The 16,703-nt window shown below is 35.5% G+C and overlaps 1 protein-coding gene across 2 annotated transcripts in view; it reads right to left on the minus strand.

The window, feature by feature from the left end:
- Window positions 1-14,746, minus strand: part of PPP4R3B (protein phosphatase 4 regulatory subunit 3B) — a 50,171-nt gene extending 35,425 nt beyond the window's left edge. Inside the window, exons 1-4 of one of the 2 annotated variants that reach the window (XM_026676716.2) lie at window positions 14,325-14,746; window positions 12,634-12,689; window positions 7,810-7,908; window positions 6,260-6,883 (exon numbers count right to left, since the gene is read on the minus strand). In XM_026676716.2, coding sequence (XP_026532501.1) covers window positions 6,260-6,883; window positions 7,810-7,908; window positions 12,634-12,689; window positions 14,325-14,466 — 921 coding nt within the window. In that variant the 5' untranslated portion in view covers window positions 14,467-14,746. The remainder of the gene's footprint in view (window positions 1-6,259; window positions 6,884-7,809; window positions 7,909-12,633; window positions 12,690-14,324) is intronic. The other variant, XM_026676715.2, reaches the window with a different exon arrangement.
- Between the last annotated feature and the right edge of the window lie 1,957 nt (window positions 14,747-16,703).

Here is a 16,703-nt window from a genome sequence, read left to right on the forward strand (position 1 = left end):
GAGAGGCAGCTTCGCCTTTCTCAGGCTGGCACTCAATTCCTCTCCCTTTCTTTGTGACACCATTGAGCGATCTGCTTTTTTCAGGGAAAATAAATAAATAAAAATAAAACTGGACGAAAAACAGTCGAGTTGTTTCTTAATATCTTTCCACCTCCCCAACCAATTTGTCTCCAAGGGTGCACCACACTGATTGCGACATTAATTATTTCAGAGAGAGGGGGGGAGAAATCTTTGCTTCCTACTGTGGCTTTTTCCTGCGCATCGTTTTTTCCCTTGGCTTTGTGGTTGTTACTTCTTACAGGGAGGGATAATGAAATACCCACGCTGGGAGAAAGCGGAAAGGATGTCTATTTTCCTGCTCACTAACTTTCCAGAAAGCGTCGAGTTCCTACCCGAGACTTGCCAAAAGTCCAGTTCATTCATTTGCTACCTTTCTCCAATGAGATCCAGATCTGTTTCCACAACGCGCTTAGGATCTTATCTTATTATCTTATTATTATCTTATTAGCCTTGCTCGGTCCGTCCAAGAGAGAAGAAGGCAGACGGTTTTGCGCTCAGGGAGAAAGGAAAAGAGCCTCTCGCTCACGCTGCACACTGCCCCCCTCCACCCCAGCAACGCTTAGGAAAAGAGTTACACAAGCATCCTTTCCAGAAGTAAATCGGGGGAGGATTCGAGCAAAGGCTGAAACCGGGAAGAGAAAAATTCCCAAAGAAAATCGCACGAGCAGCATCCCATTCCTGGGAGAAAAACAAAAAAACAAAAACACGAACTCTTCCCGAAGCACAAAAGCAAGGATGGCGCTTTCTCAGCTTTGAGCTGCGTCGCTGCTCTCCCACCCCCTCCACTCGTCCCCACGTGCGGCGAAGTTTCTGCCACTGGGGGCGGGGGTGGAGGGGATGGAAGGAGGTGAGGGATGGGGAAAAGCCTGGAGCCTGCCTGTCCGCTCGCACGAGCGGAGTGGGTGGGTGGGTGGGTGGGGAGGAGGAGGAAGAGAGACTCCGGCTGGGCTTGAAGGGGCTTCGCAAGTTGCGGAGCTCCGCCCCGTCGCTCTTGCACCGAGTGACAACAACGTATTTGCCGACGTATAAGGCGACCTTTGTTATATACTCGCCGTATAAGACGACCCCCCACTTGGAGGCATGTTTTTCAGGGCAAAAAAGTCGTCTTATACGCCGGCAAATACGGTAAATTCCTTGATAGTTCTAGTAGTAAATTTAACCTGTATTGGGAGTTTAACATGTAAAGACTATACCAAGATTTAAAGAAAAAAGTATTATGCACAAATAATCACAAGCTGTCTATGAAGGCACATGATTACTTTTAATTAACATTTTAATTAGGTAAATATGAAAAAATGAATTATTTTTTTCTAGTATATCAAACTTGCCCATCTCCACATTTATGGTGGCTATGCTACTGTTGTAAACACAAAATCAATATAATCTTGCCAAATAGGTATGGGTGAAATATACTTTGGAACTGAGGAAGATAGCAACAACAACAAAAAAAGTCACTATTTCTTTCTTCCCACTATAACATTTCCCAAATGTCCCTATTTCTCATCCTTCCTGCTTCAACCATAAGTTTGCAAATTACTTACTGTCTTGTTGACCCGAGAAATGTGTCATGCAAAACAGCCATGACTACTGCAGTCAGTAGGCTGCATTTCTAAATATTCCCTCTCCAATTAAGTTAACATGTGTCAAAAACCTCATACTCATGACACATCTTTCTACCAAAATATCTAACCTAGAAGTTCTAACTAGTTGCCACAATGGACAATTATTGTAGCTCCCCCACATTTTGAAGAACACTGCATAACTCAAACTGATATTTTTAGAAAAGGAATTCTGAAGGTACAGTCTGTTCTCTTTATTGCTTCTTGGCTACACAGTTAATAATATAATTAACAGTAGTTTGTGTGTGAAGTTGTTTTGTATGTGTCAGAGTTTCTATAGACTAATTAATACTGTACCATAAAAAGACAAAATGTACCCTCTCTATAACTTTACCATCATATCACATCACATTAATAGATTATTTCTATTTTAACTACAGATCATGCTTTTAAAAAGCTATGTTGCCTTGTTATTAAGAAGCCAAATGTAACCTTAAAATATTTTGGTTATTAAGTTTTTTACTTGTAAGAATTTTTTTTTTTAATAAAATAGGTTTTAGATGTGCTGGAAATTGAGAAAAACTATCCTCCACCAGGCCACCAATGTTTTGCAATAATCATAGCAAAATGAGCTTTAATTTCATCATTTCAGCAGAAAAGGAAAATATTTTAACTTAGGAAGGAAGAGACTGGTAGAAGTTAGATCTCCTTAGTTGCTAAATTCAAGATGGAACTGCATCATGAAAACCGTTTTCATTTTATTACTGTCCAGAATTTGGTTTGGATCTGGATTACCACAATTGATTTCTAGACATTTGAATGGAAGCATCTTCAAGAATCCTCCTGCTTCTAGATGACTATTTACTTATATACACTATAAGGGCCAATGTACTACAGCTTTCTCTACAAACTGTCGAATGCTTTGTTTTAAGGTCCTAGCTATGCATACTGTATATAGTTTATGATCACATCAGTATTGTTCAAACTCCCAGTTAACACAAAGATTCATCCAACTTTTTTTTTTCTTTCTGAAGCAGACTTGTAGAGCTGGCAGTAACAAAACTCAAAACACACAATTTTGTACTGTTGCAGTAATGGTAACATGGCCAGAAATAAAGGAAACTGTTTCCACAACATAGCTGTTGACAAGTATAAAAATTTATCCTACGTGGGTCATGCTCTTTGAAAATGTGAGGGGGTGGAAAGGGAAGAACACTAAGTAAGGCAGTATTGTAACACTAAAAGATTGCCTAGCCTATATCATTGTACCTTATGACTATCATTATGTGTTGTACGTTATGATTCTTGATTCTTAACAAATGTATCTTTTCTTTATATATACTGAGAGTATTTACACCAAGACAAATTCCTTGTGTGTCCAATCACACTTGGCCAATAAAGTATTCTATTCTATTCTATTCTATTCTATTCTATTCTATTCTATTCTATTCTATTCTATTCTATTCTATTCTATTCTATCATTTACAATACATTTATCACATACCCAGAAGTTTATCACAATTAGTGCAGCAACATTATTAAAACCAAACCTTAGAAATCAAGAACACAATATTAAATATCTGCAAATCTAAAACTTCATTAAAACATTATCTAAGAGCAGTATGTCACACCCTGAAAAAGCCAATTCAGCACAAATGGCATTGTGATTCTTCAACAGAATGCTTTAACTAAAACAAAAATAACTATTAGAGGTAAAACAGCTACTGAAGACCCAAACTGAATGACACAATAACATCAATAGCTTGTTGAAGAGAAACTTGACAAAACATTGTCACTACAGCTTAATATAGAAAGACCAAATGATCTGAAAATCAAGCAAGCTAAATATTTTTAAAGTTATGTTTTATCATGCTCAGAATTCAGACTAAAATGTTGTAGTCCAATTTATTTTGATGAGACTTTGTACTCAATTAACTACAATTTATTTACTGACTATCATATACTTAAAGTAAGCTAATCCAAGAATTATAATAGAATGATGAAAAAGTTTTTAAAAAGCAGTATTTGTTTAATCACTAAATTTACTATGAAGTAGGACAGTCATATGTTGATATAGAAGGAATAATAACTACAAAATACTTTCTAGTGATTTTAACTCTTCATGTCACAATGTTTAACGATCACTCCAATCTGAAATCTCAGGTTGCATTTTGTCTCTTGAACTCTTCAATGAATCCCCAGAGTTGTAAAATTGCCATTCTCCTGTGACTGATGTGAAAATATTAAATCCATTTTGAATAATTCAGCATTTAACTAATTTCACAACACTGAAATGATTTTTTTTTCTCCTAGTCTTTATACCCTTTTGGAGCGAGGCATCAAGAACCTAATTCAAAGGCCAAATGCAGAACTTCATTCTCTAAAAGTTCTTTGAAAGTTCTAATTATGTAACATAAGTTTTGCATACAAAATATCCATGTTCAATTCCTATGCAATTTTGGAAAATCTTCTATCTGAAACTCAAAACAGTCATTAACGCAGATGATACTGAGTTAGGTAAACGAGTGATTTCACTTGGTACAAAGCAAGTTTCTTAATTCCTACTTAAACCTTCACCAATTTAGCTTCAACTCAGCTTCCTCTTTTAATCACCCACTATGACATGTTGAGCATGCATACATGCACAAAGGAAACGAAAGACCTGAGAAAAAGTAAAAGCATATAATGGAATATTATAATCAGACTGAGGATACTTACAATAATAACTCAGTTCAACTTCTTATTTCCTCAGCTCTTTTCCAACTGGTTTTTACAAGAGTTACTGTTTATTTTAAAATGCCAGAAGTTTATTTTTCCCCCTCTTCCCACCTCTCTCCATTTTTCATTTTATGTTGTCTTTTTCTGAATGTAAGCCTATGGACAAGGATTAACTTGTATTTACTATATCAGGCTAGTAGTTCTAAGTGTCTTTTTGCTGAACGCTATGGTAAAAAAATACTTTAAATAAATAAAAAAATATCAGGCAAACAATTCCAGAAAACACTTAACAATGTACTAGATCATATAATTGTTTACTTAATCAATCAATCACAACACATATCTGAGCAGTCTTAAGAAGATTTAGTCCACTTCTTCCTTTTCAGTGAACCTGCTGGATTTCATTGGACCAAAATATTTCACACTGAATTGAATTTAAGCTATTGTTTAAGGAAATGGGAGTGCAATTTCTACCCACTATCTTTGACAAATTTTATGCAGAATTTAACTGAATAAAATACAGCCAATAGCTATGGCAGTAGCTAAACTTTGGCACTGCTACCATCACAACACATCATTTTAGAACTACATCAATGTAAGTATAATTCAGCATTATCATCTAGATTTGTACCTGTGATGCCATTCAGGAGGCAAACAGTGACAATAAATACATACAGACGACAAAATATTGTCATCCTAATCTGCTTCATCAGGTTCATCAAAATAAAAAACAACAACTAGCAAATATATAGGGTCTATATGTGTTACCACTACCATAACTGAAGTGAGCTTTTTTTCCAAATATATTTACTGTCAACAGTACAACTGAAGTAAAAGTGAAGCCCAACAACAGATTAGATGTATTTTGCATACATAAGGTTCTTGGGATGCTGAATTTTAAATAAATTATGCCAATTATAGACCGATAGAAATAAGATGTTTATACTATCAGGAAAAGATGGGCAGATCAGTGGTATATACATTCTCTATATGCAGAGAGACAGAGCCCAACCTGTGTATCATCAATGAAGATAAAAAGATCTTAGCGTAGGAATAAAGGAGATCACTAAAATCTTTGTTGTTGCCAGTTAGGCTACGTAAGATTGAGCTATATGGACAAAGTAACTTGGCAGAAGGAAGCTTTCTATATTCCTACCTCCCTTGTCTGATTTTATCTCAGTTCTGTATTTTTTTATTAACTCAATATCAATGTTTATGAATATAATTTGTAACCAACAAGGCAACAGCCAGGAGATTTTATATTATTTTCCTTTTATTTTAAAGGATTTTTATTCAGAATTTTTATGGTTACAGTATACCAGTAGAAATTACTGTATTGTATGTTTATACAATAATATACATACATACTGTACTGTATGTTTTAATATTTTTGATTCATCTCTGGAACCTTATGACTGGTACATGACTGATTTTCAAATAAATAACTTTTAACACAATTAAAACGTAGCACCCTTTCCATGCAGCCTACAGAAAATGTTCACTGCTCACATATTGCTGTTTATAGACGGCAGGGGAAAAATAGTATAAACATCTGTGATTATAGCATTTTACTTTCAGTACCATGTTTAACATAACTGCTTAAAAGCTAGTATCAATGCTAATATAAAAGAACTGTCAGAAAACCGTGTACATCTCATAGCATTTATAAGAACTTATGTGTAGTCTATCTTATGTGTAATCTATCTACTGTGTTCATGCAAAGCCCATGAAATATACATCAATGAGTACACAAGTAATACAGCTAAATTATGCTGTGAGTAGATAGTGAAAAATAATTTATCAGTACTAGTAAATGAGCATATGCAAATAACAGCAGCATACTAAAAAGCTTTATGGTTAGTATCGTAATTATACTTAGAATTTTCAAAAAGCAATTCTTTTAGACTTTTGAATTCACTTACCTGCAGCATACTGACGATCTCGACTTTGTTAAAGAAAATGAATGAAGTAAGGGTAGAAAGGAAATTCTCTTCAAAAACAGATGGTGTTGGCAAGATGATGTCCTGAATGTATTGTACCCTGTAAGTCTGATGAATCTTTTGCCTAAGTTCAGAGTCTGTTATGGGTATAACCTCTTTAAATTTTGCGGTTTTGGTCAAAAATTCCCTATGCCTTTTTGGTTGAGCTAATGCAGGGTCATATTCAAGGCATCCCACAACATCCATAATGCACTCATCTGAGAACATCACCTCAAAAAGAGTTGCTTTATTGAGGAATAAAATTCCTCGAATAATTTCATACAAATGATGCAAGCCTTCAGTATTTTCTAGGTTCTCACAAAGTTGGAAAAGCTGTAATAATTTTTTAATATAGCCTTCATTCTCCAGTGCTAAGGCTAATTTTTCTCTACGAATGGGTGATGAGAGAACTGAGGTAACTAGGTCTGCGATTTCTTCGAGTTTGTTGAGTTCACAAGTAGGGAGATCAATCAAATGACTAGTTTCAGGCATTTCCTCAAAGCGTTCTTCTTCTGATTCATCAATGAGATCCTGTGTAACTTCTACAGAAGGATCCTTCCCTTGAACCTAAAATCAAAAACATTAATAATTATTGACTTATTCTGACATATATTAAAAATTTTGAAAGGCAAGGAAAAGGAAGTATGAAACTCAATGTTATTACCAAATATCTAAATCATATACCGTATTTGCCGGCGTATAAGACGACTTTTTTGCCCTGAAAAACATGCCTCCAAGTGGGGGGGTCGTCTTATACGCCGGTATATCCACTGCCGGCTTTCGGATGCTTGTTGGACGCAGCGAAGGCGCCTCTGGCTTCCCGGATCCCCTGCGTCGCTTCCGCTTCATCCCGCTCGCCTCGCTCCGCCCGAGGCTGCAGCCTTCCTGCTCTTCCCATGGCCCCTGGCACTCCACCCTGCCGCTGCAGCCCCGGGGATTTCTGGAGGGCGTTTCCGGTGGTGGTGGGGGGTCGTCTTATACGCCGGGTCGTCTTATACGCCGGCAAATACGGTATGTTAATACAGTTCTGACATTCTGTGAACTGTCAGTGAAATGGGACAGATGGGCTGCACACCAAATTTAGGTTGCTCTATCATGCCAGATGATGAAGGAGGAGGGAGGGAGGGAGGATGGAAGGAAGGGTATCTCTATAGACCATCACAGCTATCCACCTTTTCTGAGCAATATCAATGGTGTAAGTTAATGGTAATATTTGTAACTGATGTTATATAGCAGAATCACAGTCACTGCAAACCTCAAAATAATTTCATTGTATAAGTATAAATGTAAAGCTGTCTTAAAATGGTATTTTAAATAATGCCACTAAAAAAAATCACACAACAGCTAAACTAAAAAATAATTTTTGTAATTCGTACTATAAAAATTAAGATACCGTAGGTCGCTAGAATATTATTTCAACCACAAAGTTTTATGAAGAGTCAAATCTAAATTAAAAAAACAAAACCATTAAGAACTTTAAATGTAATCCTTACCTGGCAAATTTTTTCCCAGATTTCATCACAGCCAGCTTTTTCTTGAAAACTCAGAGCTAAATCATAATTTTCTGCTTCTGACCAAACAATCAAAGTGTCCTATTTTAAAATGGAATATTAAATTTATTATTTGACTCTACTGCAAAATGTAACATACAGCTAGGTTTATGGGTTAAAGAATAGCTTTCAGCCTCTAGGACAAAATGTAAGAGAACACTGGAAGAAGAGGGGAAGAGAGAGACTATCCACCACTACTGTATTTTCCCCATGACTAGCCATACAACTTTTCAAAAAACACATTTTATGTAGGATACATAACTCCTGATACACACACTACCACTCATTTATTAGAAGCTCTAGTCCACAGAAGCATCTTACTAGAAAGATGGCAAACAATACACTGTCTATTTTTATGGAAATATTTAGAAGTTCACTATTTAATTTGCTATCATTTAATTCACCTGAACTGGATTTGCACATTATAATTAATCATTGTGATTTAAATATTATAATTTGGATTTCTATAACATGCAAAGCCAGAATTTTTAAAAATATCATAGTGTGCAAAGTCAAGCACACTTTGAGTAAATCAGGAGACAAAGATGTTTTCTTCACATTTCAATGAGTACTGCATTGTGATTTTAATTCATGTAAATACTGAGTAACAGAATGAAAGGATATTCAAGTCCTTCATCTGTCATATTCAGCATTCTTTTTTCAATCTGTAAACAACTACTCATAATAAGTATGAATTCAACTTTGAAGGAAGATAAAAGGCAAACTTAAAAACACTTTAGCATAGATTATCCTTCAAGGATTTTTATTAGTATAAAAGGGTTATAGTGAGGGGAATATACATACATATACAGTTAAAGGCAAATATAAATATGATCTTCTGTTAAAGGAAATGATAATCCATTCCAATATTCTGTCAAGGAAACCAAATAGACATTTATAATCAGGACAATGCCAAAATGAAACTGGAAGATTCAGAAATACAGTATCTAGATATAATACTGACATTCTGGAAATCAGTGAGCTGAACTAAACTGGGTCACTTCATCTCAGAAGGACGTCAGATCTTTTATTGAACATTATAGAACAAATGGAGTAGTGAAAATTAACAAAAGATAACAAAGGTAGTGTTCAAACGTAACAAAATGACAGGATGATATCAATTTGAGTCCAAGGCAAATCAACTGCAATGATCCAAATCTATGTTTCAAACAAGAGGTAGAGAAGAAATGGAAGGGTTCTATGGTAATATGCAGCATTTTGCTAACATCAGACTAAAAGAGGAAGATGTCATATAGGAGAGTGGAATGCTAAATTAGAAATAAAATAGCAACTGGAATAATGGGAAATAATGGCTTTGGCATACAAGATAAAGCAGGAGACATACTATTAGGGAGCTGCCAAGAACATTTCAACAATCCAAAAGATAGCTTTATACATGGCACCACTTGGTTAAAAAGCTGGAGAGAATCAACTGATTCAGCAAAAACAAGACCTAATCTCACTGAAGCTCATATTTCAAATTACTTCTTGTAAAATTATAATTTAACTTAAAATAAAAGTTAAAGAATCAAACCCCAAAGATACCTTAATAATTTCACGTATGATTATGCATAGAATCTGAGTTAAATTAGTGATAAAGATGAAACAAATGAAAGTATCTCAAAATGCAAAAGGTCAGAAAAAGTAAGTCTGTTTATAGACATAATGAAAGTAGTCAAAGGGAGATGGAAAGCAAAAGGCAACAAAAACACTGGAAATTTTATGCAGTCTATGGAAGAATTTGCATAATATTCAAATCAGAACAGAATATTGGGAAACAGCATACCAAGGTTTATATTGTCACCTTGTTTATTTAACTTGCATGCAGAATGTAGCATTTCATTTTAAAAAGCATATTCAGGATTGTGGAATTTTTAGATGTCAGCAAAATTCTTTTGTGACCTCTTTCACTAGAAAACCATGAATATAGCATTGGAAATGACAGACTAGAAGAAATAGCAACTGAAATTAAAATTACTGGGAGAAATATGAACAACCTCATACATGTTGACAATGCTATGTGATGGCTGGAATTAAGAAAGACTTAAAAGAATTTGTTGAAAATTAACAGCAGTTTCAAAATTAATGCAGTTTAGTATTAAAAATCAGGAATCATGTGAAAAGGTTATACCAACCAGTGCAAATAACTAGAGAAATTGACATAGAACCAACTATTATCTTACTAGGCTCAAAAATTTACAGACATATTATGGCCAGGAAAAGAAAAAAAAGAACCTAGTTATTTGTTGATTGATACTGATTAAAACCTGGTCTATCAGAAAAGTCGAACCAAAAAAAGATGTATTTCAACTGTGGTGCTGTGGAAAACTCTTGAAAGTACCTTGTATCTGAGGAAAAACAAACAGCAAATAATTCAGAATTAGATGAACTAGATAAAATCAGATTGCTTGCTGGAAACACTAATAATATAGATTATATATTATTTAGATATTTTGGACATATAAGGTAGAAGTAAAAGTCACTTGAGAAGACGCTGAAAATCAAAGGCAATTGAAAAAGAGTCTGGCAGAAGAGGTGGTTTGATACTATCACTGATGACACAAGAACAAGGTCATCACTATTACAAGAAGCATTTACTGAGATAAAATCCCAGCAAAATTGTGTCCATTGGAATACAAAGAGTCAAAAATGATTAAATGAATCATCAACAACTACCGTTCAAACTATGTAATTGTGAATAGAAAGAAGCAGAAGGAGAGTGGTCTCTGATGAGATGGCCGAGACATAAATTTAATAAATAATAATTATAAATTTAATAAATAATAATTATAAATTTAATAAATTATGAATATTTTTAGGATAATTAAAATTGAAGCAACCCTATCCCCATATCTTAATAAGTATTTAACAAATTACATATCTTTATAGATTTTATCCAAATAAAAGCATCACTAACAATAGTAGTTATTTTCAAGTAACTATACTGCTACTTTTATTACTTAAGAGAACATTTTTAAATTAAGATTTTTTTTAAGAGCAAAAGGGAAATATATTCAATGACAAAAATTCAAAATTTAATTGGCAATCATTTTAATTCAACTGTTATATACCTAAAATTTAATTAGTATTTAATTATAAATGCTGCCTTGAGTTGAAAACATACAATATTTGTCCAACATACTGCAAAACAAAAACAAAAATTTTCTCAACTTTCTAGGAATATCATTATGTAAAAGTTAAACCTACCTTAAGGATAAAACTAGCTTTTATTTGTTGGGCTGTATCTTTGATCTCATTTGAGTATGATCGAAATTAGAAATTATAAAACTGAACATTTCTTACATTATAATAACATTTTGCTGCTAGATAGTTTATAAATTATTGGATGCAGTTACATTTTCTGATTTGTATGTTATATCTGAACATTCACCATACACTCTTATTTTAGATTAGAAAGATCTTCTCCATATACAAATGGTAGTTTATCTCTTAATTTTTCACTCTGAGGACCTGATCTGGTAAAAGGATCCTTTGATAATACTTGGGACATCTATTAAAAATATTTAACATCTTTAAGCAAAAATATGGTTTGCCGGTTTATAGTTTATCATCATCTGTGTATCCCCCTTGTAATTTATAAACCAAGATTCATGGCCTAACCTAATACATAAATAGCCACCTGTAACTTATTAATTTGAATAATAATTTTAACCATGGTTTATGGGCTGTACGAACTCAGCCAATACATTTTAGCTGAATTAATGTAAGAGTAAAAATAGTAAAGCGGTGGCTGATGTTTAGTTTTGAAGTTAATATCAAGCGCGTTCGATGGGAGATCTCTATTAAAGGGACCGTAGGCTAGGCTGAGACGTCAACAAAATATCCTGGAAAATGGTAACAGCAAACTACTTCTGTAATGCTGTGAAGAAAGCTACACAGATGTGCATGTGGAAGTCTTCACAGAATGAACTTGACTTGAAAGAGTACCATTTTATGGAATCTGTTGAACATCTATTGCAATGAAAAAGGTATCATTAATGACTAGAATAAAATAAAAATACTTTGAGATTTGCACAAATTGCAATCCATGCAAGTCATCACCCCAAACTGTAACCAACTAGATACTTGGCAGCAAACTTTGAAGATTTATGGACATCCATATAGGCTGCAATAAATAGCTGAATAGTTGCATTCAGCATGGAGTAATATAATGTAAACTAGTACATTATAAAATAATTAATTAATGTATTGATAAAAAACAAAACACCAAATAATATTGTTAAAGCTGGACAGAAAACAGAAAACTAATGGCAGATAATTCAGCAAGGGTGCTGCCCAACATACAATTCTGTATACATCAAACAAGAAATTATAATAAAATCAATAAAACATAAAAATAAAAAGGTGGCAAGTCTGATGAAGCAAGCAGTTTTACTCTCCCTCACCAAAGATCTGGGTGAAGAGCCAGGTGTTCTTGGCTCTTCTAAACAGCAGTGTGAGCTATCTGAAACTCAGAAGCAGGGGCAGCCTTGTTTCAGAGGTCAAGCACTGCTGCAGAGGTGTGCTTCTAGGATCCCAAAATGTGAATGCAAAATATAGTATTTTCATATATTAATCTCCAAAATTTAATATACACATAGCCCTTGGTTTCCTTTTATCAGTATGTGAAGAACTAAGATTTTAATATATAACAAAACTCTAATAGATCATTCTGTAAATTATTCCAATGGTTAACACAGTTGCCAAATTAAAAAAAAAGTACTTAAAATCATAGTAACAATTGAAATATAGAAAAAAAATACATGCCTGTTGTTTTTGATATGCAGTGTTTGGATTTATCTTCGATTCCAATAAGAGTGAACCTGAAATGATGAAAAAATCCACCAAGAATTTAAGTAAATAAAAAGTCTTAGGCAACTTAATGATTATCCACTTTAAGGACTGTACTTTATTCTAAAACTTTTATTCAAACAGTGATCAAATCTGGAAATTTTAAGAAAATTTCAGTGTGCCTTTCTCAAGCTATACACAAGTCATTTATCTATGAAAAAATATATTATTTTTCTTTGATAGCTAACATACATTACAGCATATTTACAAAGCTAAATTATGTAATCCTGAATTTATGTATTATATAGTGTGTCTAAACAATCATGTTTCATGGCAACAGTTCTCAAGCAATCACTTCCAAGGTTCACAAGATTTATTTAGTACATTAGCACTTGTTCATTAACATCAATACATTTTCTTCTTCTAAAAACAGCTTTTCTAATTTTGAAAACAATCTATCATGGCTTTACCATAAAAATACTGAAACAAAAAAGGCACATCAGCACAAAATAATAAAGCAATAAAGAATTCTATTCTATTCTATTCTATTCTATTCTATTCTATTCTATTCTATTCTAAAATTTGATAGAAATGTTTATTTTCCTTTTCACCACCAACTACAGCTAAATTAATGACTAGAGGCAATTTTGAACATTTTGCTTTCTTGAAGTATAGTTTTAGGTCAGTTCTACTGAAATATTATGTCCTTAATTCAGACACAAAAATCAACTTTGGATAAAAGTTTAAAATTTAAGAATTCTAAGTACCCAACATTCCAAAAAATAGAAAATATAGTAACACAAAGTACAATTTTTTTCAAGAGGAAAAATTATAGTTTCTCACAGCACTCTAAAAAGTAACAATTAAAATAATTACGTTAAAAATTAAATGCCATAAATGTTACTACTTTCTTTGCTCCACACTAAATTCATTAAATTTCTGAAAATAAAGTTTAGATGTAAGATGATGGAAAATAAGCAAATCCCTGAAGAATACTGTAAAATTGAAAGAAAATATAAAAACTGGAGCGCTACTGAAAAAGTCCTCTCATCCAGGGCTTCAAGCTTCAGAGAAAACCAACCCAGAGTGCTGGGACATCTCTGAAAAACTAGTAGTATCTGAAAGTATAAATCTGTACTAAGAAAGGCCTATTAAAAAATCATTCGCCAGATCATCTTAATCCGTAACAATTACCACAGTTTACAGTCATGAAAGTTATGAAAGTTTCCTGGAAGTTAATATTTCCCACTCCTCACAACTCCTCACATTTAGTATCTTTTCCCCAAAGTCACCCAATTAACACTGACAGAGGAGTAACTTTTATAATCAACAATCAAATGAATCCCTTAAGCAGTCAGTAACGTTCCCTAACTATAACATGCATAAATTCAGGGACTATCAAGAAGGTGCTTAAAGGGTTTAGGGGTGGAAGCCTGTAACATTTGAGGTGAGGGGGTCCAATAACCTGACTCTACGATTTCGTCTAAATATAAAAGAGAGACTACATATGCGGGAAGAAATCCGTGGCCTCAGCCCAGGGTGTATGAGGTGGCGGTGGCGGAACTCTCCATGGGTTGTTTCCCATTCCCCTGGCTGGGCTCTATTGTCCCAGAGAGATTAGCAGCTGCCGCCATCCTCTGCCTGCCATTATCCTTCCCCTTTCTCACCGTCCGACTCGGCTCGGACGAGCAGCGACATCCCTTTGAGCCGCTCCACGTATGTGGACGAGACGTGTCCGGTGCCTCTGTCGTCCCATTGCCGCTCTTCGTTGAGCGTGTAGACCTTCACCCGCCGCCGGGTATCCGACATGGTGGGGCCCCGGCCCGATCGCAAGGGACGCGGAAGGACCGGCCGGGGGCTGAGAGCGTCACTCAGGAGGCCTTTAACTCGCCGCTTTTCATGACGTTCAGGTCGGAGCCGCCGCTCCTCTGCCTCAGCAGTACCAACTAGCAGCAGCAGCCACTAACGCCGCGGAATAGCCGCCATCTTGTAATCCGACTCCTGTCCCGTCCCTGCCTTTCTCTTCCTCTCGTAGCCGGGGGAGGGAGACGGACGGAAGGCCTGCACGGGCTCCACTAGCAGGGGCTATGGCGGCCGAGAAGGGAAGGAAAAGAAAAGGCTGTCAGTTTGCGAAGGAGGAAGGGGTTGAGAATACGTTGCGCCTGCGTGCTGTATACTCTTCTGCTGGCGGCGGGAAAGCAGCGTTGCTCTGGCTTTTTCCTGCAGCAAGTTATCTATAGCCGTGGTTGTTTGGAATGATATAGTCTCTAAACAAGAGGTGTCTCTGAAGGACCGTCTCCTAGATTCCCAGCAGTTGTTTCTTTATTGTTTTATTAAATTAATCTGAGTTTCTTTGCTGTCGGCGCTTTTGCCTTTGAGATGAAGGACCCCTGGTTGCAAAGGCGTTGAAGACGACGACGAGTTGTGATGATACTATACCCTTAATGTGGAGAGAAAATCACCCACCTCCCGCGCTCATCAGCTATAATACTGTATTTTTTTTTTTCATCAGAAAGATTCTAGAGCTATTTTACCCCAAGATTTGTGCTTAACCTTTTCCTTCAACTATCTTTAGAAAACATGCTACTTGATACAGCAGGAGCGCAGGGAAGAAAGACTTCAGAGATGGACAAAATAAGTAGGGCAGTGTAAAGGTGTTAGCTTCAATTTTTAGAGATGGAGTCATCTTTAGATGCAATGCAAGCTGACTTGCTAAGGATTTTAGCTTCTGTTTATTCATAAATAATAGTCTTGATGCCAGAACGTTTTTTATAAATTCTGCATGGTTTAACACCAGACTTGAAATTCTAGACCTAGAAAATCTAGAACTACGCCACCTTCGGTCCGATCTAAGTATAGTATATAAAATTATATATTGCAATGTCCTACCTGTCAATTTCAGTTTCAACCATAATAATACAAGAGCACACAATAGATACAAACTCAAGGTTAACCAAACCAAACTTGATTGTAGGAAATACGACTTCAGCAACAGAGTGGTCAGTGTCTGGAATACTCTACCTGACTCTGTGGTTTCTTCCCCAAACCCCAAAAACTTTAACCTTAGACTGTCTACTATTGACCCCTTTCCTAAGAGGTCTGTAGGGGGCGTGCATAAGCGCACCAACATGCCTACAGTCCTTGTCCTATTGTTTCTTTTTATTTTTCTTATATGTATTCATTTCATGTGTTCATAACTATGTTATACCTATTATCTTATAATCACTTGACAAATAAAACAAATAAATAAAATAGATAAAATTAAGAGCAAGCAATCTAAGAAACAGGTCTAGAAGGATGCCAAGACAGGTGGTATCAAATCTATATACTGTATATAAAAGTGAAATACCACTCACGCATCATCACAAAATCTCTAGAACCGTAAAGCCTACAAACTTGAAATTTGGCATGCATATTCCTGATGGCTTCTAGGTGCTCACTAAGAAAGGATTTTTTGAAATGACCATCAGAGCATTAGTATTTCGTATATTATTATTAACATGCTCTGATGCTAAGGAATTTTACTCCCCGTCCCCACCTGAAAAGAAATCTGTTCCATATGCAAAACAAAGGCAGAAGAGAGGAGTTTCAGTTTCAGAGCAGCAACCAGCTTTAGTACGGAACAGTTCAGCTAAGCCACGCCCAGGCTCCTTGCTGTCTCCTTGCTCACACAGCAAATACTGTTTTACTTTCCAAACAGCCCACAACTCTCTCACACACTGACAGGACACTAGCCAGATGAATACCGATGGATGCTGGTAGGCAGAGTCAGAATTTTTTCCTCCCCCAAAACTAAGCCCGACCACATAGTTCCATAGCGAAGCACGGGTATAGAGCTAGTAATAGAATAACAGAGTTGGGAGGGACCTTGGAGGTTTTCTAGTCCAACCCCCTGCTCAAGCAGGGAATCCAGTTTCAGACAATTCAATATCTTCTTAAAACCTCCAGTGTTGGAGCACCCACAACTTCTGGAAGCAAATTGTTCCACTGATTAATTGTTCTGTCAGGAAATTTATAGGTTGGTTCTCTCCTTGTTTAGTTTCCAT

This window comes from Notechis scutatus, chromosome 1, assembly GCF_049901735.1.
Source record: "Notechis scutatus isolate UNSWTSFEM ecotype Mainland chromosome 1, rNotScu1.2, whole genome shotgun sequence".
Lineage (NCBI taxonomy): Eukaryota > Metazoa > Chordata > Lepidosauria > Squamata > Elapidae > Notechis > Notechis scutatus.